This window comes from Leptonychotes weddellii, chromosome 9, assembly GCF_054177405.1.
Source record: "Leptonychotes weddellii isolate Sample4059 chromosome 9, ASM5417740v2, whole genome shotgun sequence".
Taxonomy (NCBI): Eukaryota; Metazoa; Chordata; class Mammalia; order Carnivora; family Phocidae; genus Leptonychotes; species Leptonychotes weddellii.
Genome location: NC_138377.1, coordinates 121,120,354 through 121,134,172, shown reverse-complemented (window position 1 = coordinate 121,134,172; position 13,819 = coordinate 121,120,354). Strand labels below are relative to the sequence as shown.

Sequence of the window (13,819 nt, the reverse complement as noted above, 5' to 3'; positions counted from 1 at the left end):
GGGACCATGACCTGAGCCGAAGGCAGCCGCCCAACTGACTGAGCCACCCAGGCGTCCCAAAAATAAAATCTTTAAAAGCATTTTTCTTAAATTTAAAAACAAATGAATAAATGGATAAGCACATGTGAGCTGATACATACTTAAAATTATGTATGTTAAGGATCTTATGTAAAGAACCATAAAAGCTGTTATTTCTGATTTAGGTAATCCTGGGTGCTCCCTTCTGTTTCTTTTTAATGTACCCAAATGTTGGGCTCCCTGCTCAGCAGGGAGTCTGCTTCTCCCCTGACCCTCCCCCCTCTCATGCTCTCTCTCTCTCTCTCTCAAATAAATAAAATCTTAAAAAAAAAAAAAAATGTACCCAAATGTAATCATTGTATTACACAACTTAGTATTCTCTTTATTGCACTGACTAGTAAGGATTTTTCATCTTTGATGGTTTTATATATTTCACTTTTAATGGGTTTAAATTTCATGGAGTGGCTCTACCTTAACTTACATAGGTTACATACCTTAACTTACATTTCTCTATTATTGTATGCATAAGTGGGTCACAATTTTCTGGGTTGAACATGTTCATGTATGAGGATTTTCTTATTATGCTGGAGTCTTTCCTTAAGGTAGATTCCCATATGTCTGGCTTAAAGATACAACCATTACTTAAATATCCTACTCATTTAAAAAAAAATATAAGGGGCGCCTGGGTGGCTTAGTTGGTTAAGCAACTGCTTGCACAGCTCAGGTCAGATCCTGGAGTCCCAGGATCGAGTCCCACATCGGGCTCCCTGCTCAGCAGGGAGTTTGCTTCTCCCTCTGACCCTCCCCCCTCTCATGTACTCTCTCTTTCTCATTCTCTCTCTCAAATAAATAAAATCTTTAAAAAAATAAATAAATAAAATAAAAATAAAAAATATAAAAGATATAGCAGCAGGATGACTTCTCAGCCTTAAGGACCTTGGGACTCCAAATTAATGCTAGAGGACGAAACTGTGTTAAGATGAACAGTCAAGTAAACAGAAACTATATGTAGTCTTAGAACAGAAAATATAGTAAGTAATCTCTCAAAAATTCATCGCGGACTACATAAATGGTTTTACAGTTGTACATTATAACCAAAAAAAAAAAAAAAGACTAAAGACTTCGTGATACAAATTCCTGAAATAAACTGTAATCCTTTTTTTGGCCACTTGTACATCTGAGAAAGTGCTACACATTAATAAGACTTACCTGCCAGAACACAGGGTGTTAATCAACTGCTTCTTACATTCTTCCCCACTCAGTTCACCTAGAAATGCAAAATACACTGAGAAATAAATTTGATTAAGTAACGAGCAAAAAAGCCACTAAAATTGGAAGAAAATTACCTTTCTCATAATCCAGATTTTCCTTGTTGGCAACAAGGGCAGTGAGAATAATGGGTAATAACTCCAAAGACTTTCCATTGGTTAAGCTGCCCTCTTTGATAGCACTAATAAACTCCTTGGCTAATTCAAGCAGTAATGATCCTGGAAAATTGTGAGCCTAAAAATTCATGGGATAAAGAAAATGTTAAGCAGAATAGATGTTTGGTATCTCTTTCCACAAAATAGTGCCTCTTGCTGAATTAATAGAACTGGCACTGAAACCCTGAACTGGTCCTATAAGGGATCCTGCTCTGGTACAAACTTATAATTGTAAAAGATTTCAAAGGTCAGAATCCTCCATCAGTTCTCCAATGTTTTCAAATACTCTTCAAAGATATCAGATGTCCACAGTATCAGAAATTAACATAAACATGGGTTTATGGCCCATCCATCATCTATTCTGTTTTTTTTTTTTTTTTTAAGATTTTATTTATTTATTTGACAGAGACAGAGATAGCGAGAGCAGGATCACAAGCAGGGGGAGTGGGAGAGAGAGAAACAGGCTTCCTGCCGGGCAGGAAGCCTGATGTGGGACTCGATCCCAGGACCCTGGGATCATGACCTGAGCCGAAGGCAGACGCTAACGACTGAGCCACCCAGGCGCCCTATTCTGTTTTTTTAACAGTAGTTCTTATTCATAAATAGGAACTATGCTAGGTTTGGCACATTTAAGTTTACCCTCCCTCAACAAATTACAACCCCCACCCCCAAATCTACCCAAAACCAAAAAAGTTTTTCTTTTCCAACTTACCTCTAGCATTAGTAATCCTATGATCTCAGATGCTACTTCTTTTTGCAAATCCCCTGATTCCACTAAGTGGATACAACAAATGTATATCTTAAGTCTCCTAAGAGCTCCAGCTTCCTCAGAGCAGGGGGAACCTTATTGTTTTAAACGAGTGGTACAGAAACAAAGAAAGAATAAAGGAAGAAATCTTAAAAAGTTGAAGGGCAAACAGGAAAAACAAACAGCTCTATAGTTTAATATAGAAGTAGAATTATCAAACTACTGATTACTAGAATGTTTAGAATAGCAATATTTAGGAGCTTTACAAAAGTACTTAAATTAGGCAGATGAGAAATGTCATCTTTTCTTCTTCCACTTACATCATTAATTTTTAAAACAAGTTCATAGTACCAAAAGGAGAAATAACTTTTTTTTTTTTAAAGATTCTTTATTTATCTGACAGAGCACAAAAGCAGGCGGAGTAGCAGGCAGAGGGAGAGGGAGAAGCCGGCTCCCTGCTGAGCAAGGAGCCCGATGCAGGGCTCCATCCCCGGACCCTGGGATCATGACTTGAGCTGAAGGCAGTTGCTTAACCAACTGAGCTACGCAGGCGCCCCGGAGAAATACCTTCTAATATACCTTAGAGCCTTTTTGGGTCCAGTAACCCAAATTAAATGTCTTTAATATACTCCACTTCAAAGCATAACTGAGTAATGTCAGCAGGAATGGCAGAATAATAAAGACCTCAGAAAATCCTCTCCTCCATAAAAGCAGTAAGAAAACTGACAAAATAATGAAAACCATCAACAATCCTGGGAGAGGAAATGGTTTTACAGTTTATACAGTTTATATCTGATGTCCAGAATTCCCACAAAATATCATTTAAAATGTCCCAAAAGTATGGGCCATATACAAGAAAAAAGAGAACTAGAAACTGTCCCTGACAGAGACTAGATGTTAGATTACTAGACAAAGATTTTAAATCAGCTATTTTCAGTATGTTCAAAGATGGAAACGATGCCTAAAGAACTAAAGGAAATGTCTCCTAAATAGAGACTATCAACAAAGAGACAGAAATTGTAAATAAGCAGGGGCACCACTGTGGCTCAGTTGATTGAGCATCTGACTCTTGATTTCCGCTCAGGTCATGATCTCAGGGTCATGAGACCGAGCCCCTCATCAGGCTCTGCAGTCAGCATGGAGTCTGCTTGAGGATTCTCTCCTGCCCGCTCCCCCCCACCCCCGCTCATGTGCATGCATGCGTGCTCACACTCTCTCTCAAATAAATATGAAAAAAAGAAATTGTAAATAAGTAAATAAAAATTCTGAAATTAGAAGTACAATAATTGAGCTGAAAAATCACAACAAGGTCTCAACAGGAGATCTGACCTGGTGGAAGAAAGAAACAGAGAACTCAAAGATAGAGCAACTGAGATTATCCAGTCTGAGGGACAGAAAGAAAGAGAAGAAAAATGAACAGAGCCTCAAAGACCTGTGGGGTATCATCATGAGTGCTAACACAGACATAATGAAAGTTCCAAAAGACAGAAAGGGGCAAAAGAAGAAATGGCCAAAAACTTCCCAATTTTAATGAACGTTAATTTGCACATTTAAGAAACTCAATAAAGTCCAATGATAAACACAAGAGAAGTACACCTAGACATATTAGCAGTTAAAATCAAAGACACCTCATCATAACAAAGGCCATATGTGAAAAACCCATAACTAACATCATACCCAATTCTTAAAGATTAAAAGCATTTCCATAAAACATGAAAAATACAAGGATGCCCACTTTCACCACTTCTATTCAACATAGTATTGGAATTCTAGACAGAGTAATTATTGTATTTAGGGCCACTGAACTGTACACTTAAAAAAAAAGTCAAAGACAAAGAGAGAACCTTAAAAGCAATAAGAGAGGAGCAAGTCATCTGGGAAACAGATATTCAATATAATTAACAGCTGTTTTCTCATTAAAAAAACAACAACAAAAACAAACAAAAAAACCCCCCACAACATTGAAAGGCAGAAGGAGATGGGATAACATAGTCAAACTGCTGAAAAGAAGGACTGTCAACCAAGAATTCTACAATCAGAAAAACTATCCTTCAAAAATGAAGGACAGGGGCGCCTGGGTGGCTCAGTTGGTTAAACATCTGCCTTCAGCTCAAGTCATGGTCCCCGGGTCCTGGGATGAGCCCCGCGTCTCCTGCTTCTCCCTCTGCACGCCCCCCCCCCCCACCAGCTCGTGCTCTGTCTGATGAATAACATCTTAAAAAAAAAAAAAGAAAAAAAGAAAAGGCATCTAGTTTGAAAAACAAGTAAAATTATCCCTATTCATAAATGACATAATCTTGTTTATAGAAAACCCTAAGGTATCCACAAAAAATAAATTATTAGAGGGCGGTACCTGGCTGGCTCAGTCGGTGGAGCATTGGACTCTTGATCTGGGGTTGTGAGTTTGAGTCCGATGTTAAGCATAAAGATTACCTTTTTTTTTTTTAGACTTTATTTGACAGAGAGAGAGAGCACAGGCAGGGGGAGCAGCAGGCAGAGGGAGAGGGAGAAGCAGACTCCCCGCTGAGCAGGGAGCCTGATGCAGGGCTCGATCTCAGGGTCCCAGGATCGTGACCTGAACCAAAGGCAGACACTTAACTGACTGAGCCACCCAGGCGCCCCTTTTGAGATTACTTAAAATAAAATCTTATCTCAGGGTCCTGAGATTGAGCCCTGCATCGGGCTCTGTGCTAAGTATGGAACCTACTTGAGATTCTTGCTCTCTCTCCCTCTGCCCCTCCCCCCACCTGCTCATTCTCTCTCCCTCCAAATAAATAAATTTAAAAGTAAAATTTTAAAAAAAAGTCTACTGCATTTCTTTTTTTTCATTTTTTTAAAGGTTTTTATTTGACAGAGAGAGAGCATAAGTAGGTCAAGCAGCAGGCAGAGGGAGAGGGAGAAGCAGGCTCTCCACTGAGCAGGAAGCCTGACGTGGGGCTCGATCCCAGGACCCTGGGATCATGACCTGAGCCAAGGGCAGCCACTTAACCGACTGAGCCACCCAGGTGCCCCATGCATTTCTATATACTAACAGTGAACAATTAGATGACTAAATTAAGAAAATTCCATTTACAAAAGCATCAAAAAAATACTTAGAAATAAATTTAAGAAAAGTATGTATAAGGCTTGTATTCTGAAGACTATAAAATATCACTGAAAGAAATAAAGAGAACCTAAGTAAATGGAAAGACATCCCATGTTCATGTAACGAAAGACTTATGCTAAGATAGCAATACTAGTCAAATTCATAAAGATTCAACACAATCCCTACTAAAACCCCAGCTTCCTTTTCTTCAGAAACTGACAAGCTGACTTAAAATTCATATGGAAACACAAGGGACCCAGAATATCCAAAATAATCCTGAAGAAGAAAAACAAAGTTGGAGGACTTAAACTTCCCAATTTTATAACTTACTACAATATTATAGTAATCAAGACAGTGTGGTGCCGACATAAGGAGACATATAGATTAAGAGACTAGAACTGTGAGTCTAGATATAAACCCTCACATTTATGGGCAATTGATTTTCAGTAAGGGTGCTACTGAAAACAAGAAAAGATGATGTTGGACTCCTACCTCACACCATATACAAAAATAAATTCAAAATGGATCAAAGATCTAAATGTAAAAGCTAAGGCTATAAAACTTTGAAAAGAAAACATAGGTTTAAATCTTCATGACTTTGGACTAAGCAACGGTTTCTTAGATAAAACACTCAAAGCACAAGCTATAAGAAAATAAAATGGACGTCAAAAAACTTTATGCTTCAAAGCATACTATCAAAAAAGTGAAAAACAACTCCGAATGGGAGAAAATTTTTGCAAACCATATATTTAATAAGGGACATGTATCTAGAACATATAAAGAACTATTACAACTCAATAATAAGAAGACAACCCAATTTTTTAAAGTGCAAATGATCTGAACAGACAGTTCTCCAAAGAAGATACAGAAATGGCCAGTAAGCACATGAAAGGATGCTCAACATCATCAGCCATCAGGGAAATGCTTATCAAAACAATAGTGAGATACCACTTCACACTCCCTACTATGGCTACAATGAAAAAGACAGACAGTAACAAGGGTTGACAAGGATATGGAGAAATCATCATCCTCACTCAGTGTTGGTGGTAACGTAATATAGAAGTCAACAGAGATATTCCAAGTCATTAAACCCCAGAGCTCCTTTGACCCTTGTTAAGCACAGGTTAAGTAGTAAACATTGCTGTTCTCTTCTCCACAATTTTAAAAGCACGAGTAAACCAAAGTGCATTTTATGAAATGCATCCTTTATAGGCCCCAAACCAGCGATACAATCTCAAGTGCCCACTTCAATCCCCTTAAGTAAAATTATTTGAGTCCCTAAGAAAGGAGACTGCTGCTTTAGTTGATTTTGTAAAAACCCCCAAACACAGGAAGTCTCAGTGTGGCTTCAAAAGTAAGAAAAGCAGCAATATGCGCCCAAAATAAACAAATCTAACAAACCCAGGCAGGTAGAAGTGGCATTAATTATTACCTTTGAAGATGGCTCGCAGGAGTGCTCCAGCAGCTTTTCCTTTCACTGCCTGACTCTGAAGGAGATTAGCCAACTGCAATCAAAGAAAGAAAAAGCTACAAGTTTCTGGCAACAATTTCTCTACCCCAATGACCGAAATTCCCAATATGAATCATCTGTCAGGTTCATACCCTTCAGAGACTTCAGGTATCACAAATATCACTGATTTAGATAGAGCAGGGTAGAACTTAACATGATACAGGGCTGTCAAGACTGAAATTTATTCGGATCCTCACTCTACAATTGTCTAAGTACAACAGAACTTACTAAAGAGAAAAGAGCATAGTGATAGGATACTTTCTTTCTTTCTTTTTTTTTTAATCACTCTTGCTCCTTATGTAGAGAATGGCTTGTGGGAGGCTTAAGAGTGAAACAGGGATATGTTAGGAGACTGCTATAGTGTTCAAAAGTGAGATATGATAGTGGCCTAGCCCAAATAGCAGGGGAGATATTACTGGTTGAACTTTTAAAGTTCCCCCCCCATCACCACCATTCATGTTGGAGTTCTAATCCCCAGGACCTCAGAATGTGACCTTATCTGAAAATAGGGTTTTGCAAATGTAGTTAGTTAAGTTGAGGTCATTACAGTTGGTGTGAATAGGACTATCATTATAAAGGGAATCTTGGACACAGAGACACATGCACAACAAGTGGGCCGTGTGAAAATGAAGGCAGAGAGCAGGGTGATAGAAGGTAAGGAACACCAAAAATTGTCAGCAAACCACCAGGAGCTAGGTGAGATTCTCACAGCCTCAAAGAAACTAACACTGCCAGCACTGTGATCTTGGACTTCGAATCTCCAGAACTATAAAAATAAATTTTTGTTTAAGCTACTCAGTTTGTGCTACTTTTATAATCGGCAGCCCTGGCAAACTAATAAAGAAGATGAAGAAAAGCAGACTGAAGATATATTTGAGGGTTCGAATTAATAGGACTTTGCTGTAGTCTGAATGTTTATGTCCTCCCCTAAATGCACATGTTGGAATCCTAAAGCCCAATGTGACAGTATTTGGAGGTGGGACCTTTGGAGATAATTAGGTCATGAGGGTAGAACTCTCATGAATGGGATTAGTCCCCTTATAAGAGATCCCACAGAGCTCTCTAGCCCCTTCCACCATGTAAGGATACAACATGAAGCGTGCAAACCAGACAGAAGAGGGCCTTCATCTGACCATACTGGCACTCTCATCTCCGACTTCTAGCCTCAGAACCATGAGAAATAAATGTTCCTCCTTTATAAGCCACCCAGTCTGTCATATTTTCTTTTCTTTTTTTTAAAAGATTTTACTTATTCATTAGAGAGAGAGAGAGAGAGAACACACAAGCAGGGGGAGGCAGAGGGAGAGGGAGAAGCAGACTCCCCACTGAGCCGGGAGCCCGACGTGGGGCTCCATCCCAGGACCTGGAGATCACGACCTGAGTCGAAGGCAGACGCTTAACCATCTGAGCCACCCAAGCGCCCCTGTCGTATTATAGCAGCCTGAATGGACTAAGACAGACCTCCACCCACATGGTTTAGAAGTGAAAAGGGGGTGGTGCTGAAGAAAAAGAAATCAAGAACTCTTATACTTCTGGCTTAAGCAACTAACTGGATAGATGGTGGCACCAGCCATTGACATGGTGAAAATCTGGTATTAAGCATCTAAATCACCCAGAGGCTTGTTAAAACAAATTGCAAGGCCCCAGTTTTTTACCGCAACTACATGGGCCTGGTCTTTCTGACTAGAGTCTGTATATCTCCCTTTTTAAATAGGTAATAAGGAAGTACCTGACTTCTCCACCTGGAACTGCCAGCAGAATACTCAGCCCTTGACATAGCCCTCAGAGAACGGTAGTTCTCAACCAGCGCTGAATTTGTCCCTCCTCCCAACCCCCAGAGTACACTGGGCAATGCTTGGAGACATTTTCAGTTGTCATAACTGGAAGGGTATTACGATCATCTAATGGATAGGACTAGGGATGCTCCTAAAACACCGTACAGGATGTTTTAGGCACAGGACAACACCCCTCGACAAAGAATTATCCAGTCAGAAACGTGAACAGTGCAAAGGCTGAGAAACCCCGACTCTACTTTTTAAAAAATTTTTTATCCTCATTTTATTTTAATTCATTTTTAACTTTTATTTTTTTTAATAAAATAATACACCACAAATTTCTAATTCATATTTGGCCTTTCAAAAGAAACAAAAAAATCCTATAGGTTTTCCAAAGGCATTTCTAAAATTTGGGTTTTTTTTTAATTTAAATTCAATTAATTAACATATATTATTGGTTTCAGAGGTAGAGATCAGTGATTCCTTAGTCTTATATAATACCCAGTGCTCATTACATCATGTGTCCTCCTTCATGTCCAGCACCCAGTTACCCCATTCCTCTACCCCTTCCCCCTCCAGCCACCCTCAGTTTGTTTCCTACGATTAAGAGTCTCTTATGGTTTGTTTCCCTCTCTGATTTTGTCTCCCCCCCTCCCCATGATCCTGTTTTCTTAAATTCCACATATGAGTGAGATCATATAATTGTCTTTTCCTGATTGACTTATTTCGCTTAGCATAATACTCCAATTCCATCCACATCGTTGCAAATGGCAAGATTTCTTTTTTCTTTTTTTGATGGCTTAGTATTCCATTGAGTATATATATCATATCTTCTTTATTCATTCATTTGTCGATGGGCATCTGGGCTCTTTCCATAGTTTGGCTGTTGTGGACACTGCTGCTATAAACATTGAAACCCTGACTCTTCTTGAAACAATTTCAGTTTCATTAGAAGGCAGTATGGCATGGGGAAGAAAAAAAAAAAAAAACTGGACCTAGAATCAGATGATGAATTCTGGCCATGCCATTTACTGGTTTCATAATCTCAGTCAAGTTATTTCACTGTATGTGTGTCCATTTCCCTACCTCCAAGGACAGTTAGGAGGATTCAATTAGATGACAGGAGAGAATTAACACACAGGTACTCTACGAACAGTTCTCTTCTACTCCCTCTGTCCTCTGCTCTCCTTCCTCCCTCCACTTACATAATCTTTCCTCTTCCTTTTTGACTTTATGCTTTTTACTGCATTTACTGCATTTTAAAACAAAAGTAAACGAAGTAAGATTATGTATCCTTGTTACTTTGGAACGCTTTAACATTTTTCTTTTAATTGGTAGACTGAAACTATCAAGTTAATGGCACAGTCCAGATATAGACTTTTTTTTTTTTAAATAGAACAGCCCTCATTTTGCAATGTCTGATGTTTCCTCATGATTACAGTGAGTTTATGCATTCTCAGTCAGAACACAGGTGATACTGTGTCCTTCTCATAACATCACACCTGGAGGCATGTGATGTCCATCTATCCCTCACTGGTAATATCAATTCTGGTCACTCAGTCAAATGTTTTGCTTGATTTTCCCACTTTATAATTACAACCAGTGAGCAGTTTGTAGGGAGACACTTTGACCATGCACATATCCTGCTAGTTTTCCCCTTGTATAATGGAAAAGCCCAGCAACAACTACCATTACCACGTTATCAAAGTCAATACCACCAGGAATGACACAGACATCATGAGCCCAGTGATACAATACACTTGAAAAAGGCAAGGCACCATCTCTGGGGTCCTTCTACCAGGGATGAGACCTCAGTCCAATCATGAGACACACCAGGCAGGCACCAACTGAGGGACATTCAGCAAAATAACTGATCAATACTCCTCAGGGTTATCAAGATCATAAGAAACAAAGACAGACTGAGGAATGTTGCAAACTGCAAAAATCGGGGAAAAATAACAAGTGCAATGTAGTATGCTGAGTGGGATTCTTGGGGAAAAAAATGACATCAGTGGAAAAACTACCATATAGAGTCTGAATAGGGTCTTTAGGTTTGCTAATGGTATTGTACCCATGTTAATTTCTTGATTCTTAAAATTCTAAGGTTATGTAAGATGCTATGGGAGGGATACACACAACTTTTCTGTAAGTCTAAAAGTAGCTCAAAATAAAAAGCAAAAAAAAAGAAAGAAAAAGAAAATTCTCCCTGGATTTAGCATCCACTGGTTTCTTGCCTGATCCAATCTTCATCATGACAGCTGCAAAATGATGATTTTCTAATGCTAGCACAGTAAGCAAGAGACCTTCCTTCTCCCTAAAATTTATTATCAGTATGGAATCCCAAATTTATTTTTCAAAGTCTTATAATTCATAACTGAACTTAATTATTTTGATGTTCTAATAGCCTCAGATCTAGGTGATAGAACCCCTCTGAGTTAGATCATATGTCCTTGTGACATGCCCTCATCATTTTTTCTGAGCACTTCTTTACTTTCTGGCTTAGCAAGATGTTCCAGGCTCATCTTGTATCTATCATGGCCCACTCTTGAAAGCAGCCATTTCTCGGAAAAGTCCTGGTTCCTTTTAGTGGGGAATGAGTATTAGAGACCAAAGATCTAAGTCATGGCTGTGCTTGTTACTACTGTGGCATCTTTGTTGCCACATCTTAGGTCTTTCAGTGAACAGAGCTAAATATATATATATATATGCATGTATATGCAAATACATACAAATATACATGTATGTGTAGATATGCATATATGTATACATATGTGAGAAGTCATTAAGTTCATATCAACACTTCCATTTCTAATTTATCCCCACAGGGTTCTTTCTTGCCTTCCTATATCCTATATTTGTCCCTTCTACCACAGTAAAAATGCTGACTTCCCAACATCAACACATTTACTCATTTGCTGAACCCTGTAATACATCTAAAATCATTTCAGAATTGCTTTGCACATATCACTACATTAAATAATCCTATTTAAAATCTTCATGGTTTATTTATATTTCTCTCTTCAGTCCTCTGCCCAAGACTGAGGGTATATAGTCAAATACTTGGATTAGTTCTTTTTTTCTACCCCCTCACCTTCAGTATGGTTATGGAATTCTTCCTGAGTTTCTTTTTTGTAAGGATACACAGATATATGTATGCTTTATTTCCCTTCTTTCTTATATAAAAGGTAGAATAATACACATTTTTCATTTTGCCTTTTTAACTTAATATCTCCTGGAAATCATTATCAGTCCATAGTGAACTTCATTCTTTTTTACAGATTCAAGAACATAGTGCATAATATAATTTCATATTGTTGGTGGTTCATCTTTAGGGTATTCCTAGATGTGGGATGAGTGGGTTGAGGGGAAATATATTTAAGTAGTTTTGTTAGATAGCATCAAATTCTAATCATGGTCTTACCATTTTTGCATTCCTACCAGCAATGTATGAGTGACTCTTTCCCCAATCTCACAAAGAGTGTATAGACAAGGAGTTCATTTTTTTCCTACTCTGACAGATAATAGTAGCAGTTTCATTTTAATTAGTATTTCTCTTACGAGTGAAGCATCTTTTCTTATGTTTACAGCCATTTTTATGTCTTTTTGTGATTATCCTCTTCATTCCTTTTGCTCTTTTTCTATGGGATTTTTGGCCTCCCCCCCTCAATTATTATGTTATCTATGAATTAGGGATATTAACCCTTTATCTGTGGTACGTTGCAAATATCTTCTCCCAATTTGTCATCTGTGTTTTGATTCTGCGTATGGTGTTTTTGGTCATGTAAATTTTACTTATATGTAGGTAAATTTATCAATCTTTTAGTGTATCTAGATTTTGAGTCCTAGAAAAGCCTTCTCTGCACTGAAATTAAAAAGAGGAATCTCAACCGTTTTCTTCTAATATTTAGATTTAAGATTTAGAGAGAGTGCACACACAAGGGGGAAGGGACAAGCAGACTCCTCACTGAGCACAGAGCCTGAAAAGGAGGGGGCGGGGCTTGATCCTAGGACCCTGAAATCATGACCTGAGGTGAAATCAGGCACTTAAACGACTAAGCCACCCAGGTACCCTAGATTTTTTTTTTTTTTACATTTAGACCTGATTCGTGTGGAGCTTATTCTTGAACAGTATATGAAGAATAAATCTAATTTTGTCTATTTTTTTCCTAAATGGCTATCTAGTTGTCCCAACACCATTTATTAAATACGATCTTTGTCCCAATTATTTGGAATACCACTTTATCATATACTAAATTTTATATGTAGTTGGGTCTATTTTGAGACTTTGTTATTCCATTATCTGTTCTTCTCTTCATGCACCAATACCACACTGAATTAGAGAGGATTTTTGATACATTTAGTATCTTGTAGGGCTGGTCCTTCCTCAGAGATCTTCCATTTCAGTGTTTTCCTAGCTATTCTTGCCTATCTTTCTATATGAACTTCGTTTCTGCTATGTGTATGAAATGCTATTTTTACATAATTTTATATTCTGCTACCTTGCTGACTTCTTGTTGTAGATGGTTTGATCACAGATTCTTCAGGGTTTTCCAGGTATACTAGTATGACATGTGCAAAGACAGATGGTTTTATATCTTTTTTTCCTATTCTTATGCCTTTCATTGTTTTCTCTAGTTTAACTGCATTGGCTAACAGACCAGGACAATGTTAAATCACAGTGGAAAGAGTAGGCTGCCTGGTTCCTGGTCTCAGTAGTTTCATTACCATGCCCCTAGGGTTTCCAATTAAGATGCTGACTTTAGGATTTACACATACATTTTATCATGTTAAGGAAACAGACCCCCATTCCCATTTTCTCCCAAAGAGTTTTTACCAGGAGTGGGTGAATTTTTTCAAAGGCTTTCTCTAACTTATGAAGATAATCATAGGGTCTTTGGAGTAATATACTTTCTAACACTGAACCAACTTTGTATTTCTGGAATAAATTCCACTTAGTCATGACATCTTTTTATGTGGTATTGGAATCTGTTCCCTAGTATTTAAGATTTTTGCATCAATGTTCATAAATGAAAATACCCTTTAATTTTCTTTTTCTATTTTTTTTTTAAGATTTTATTTATTTATTTGTCAGAGAGAGAGAGAGAGTGTGCGGCAGGCAGAGGGAGAAGCAAGCTCCCCGCTGAGCAAGGAGCCCGATGTGGGACTCAATCCCAGGATCCTGGGATCATGACCTGAGCTGAAGGCAGACGCCCAAACGACTGAGCCACCCAGGCATCCCATATGCTCTCTTTTTTTTTT

General features: G+C 38.3%; 1 protein-coding gene across 2 annotated transcripts in view; it reads right to left on the bottom strand.

Annotated features, from left to right (window-relative positions):
• Window positions 1–1,175: 1,175 nt before the first annotated feature.
• The window catches only part of LOC102731077 (Fanconi anemia group I protein-like), a 20,092-nt gene continuing 7,448 nt past the window's right edge, over window positions 1,176–13,819 (bottom strand). For both annotated transcript variants that reach the window (XM_081831701.1, XM_081831702.1), the window contains exons 3-6: window positions 6,708–6,780; window positions 2,155–2,285; window positions 1,365–1,521; window positions 1,176–1,285 (exon numbers count right to left, since the gene is read on the bottom strand). In XM_081831701.1, coding sequence (XP_081687827.1) covers window positions 1,224–1,285; window positions 1,365–1,521; window positions 2,155–2,285; window positions 6,708–6,780 — 423 coding nt within the window. In that variant the 3' untranslated portion in view covers window positions 1,176–1,223. The remainder of the gene's footprint in view (window positions 1,286–1,364; window positions 1,522–2,154; window positions 2,286–6,707; window positions 6,781–13,819) is intronic.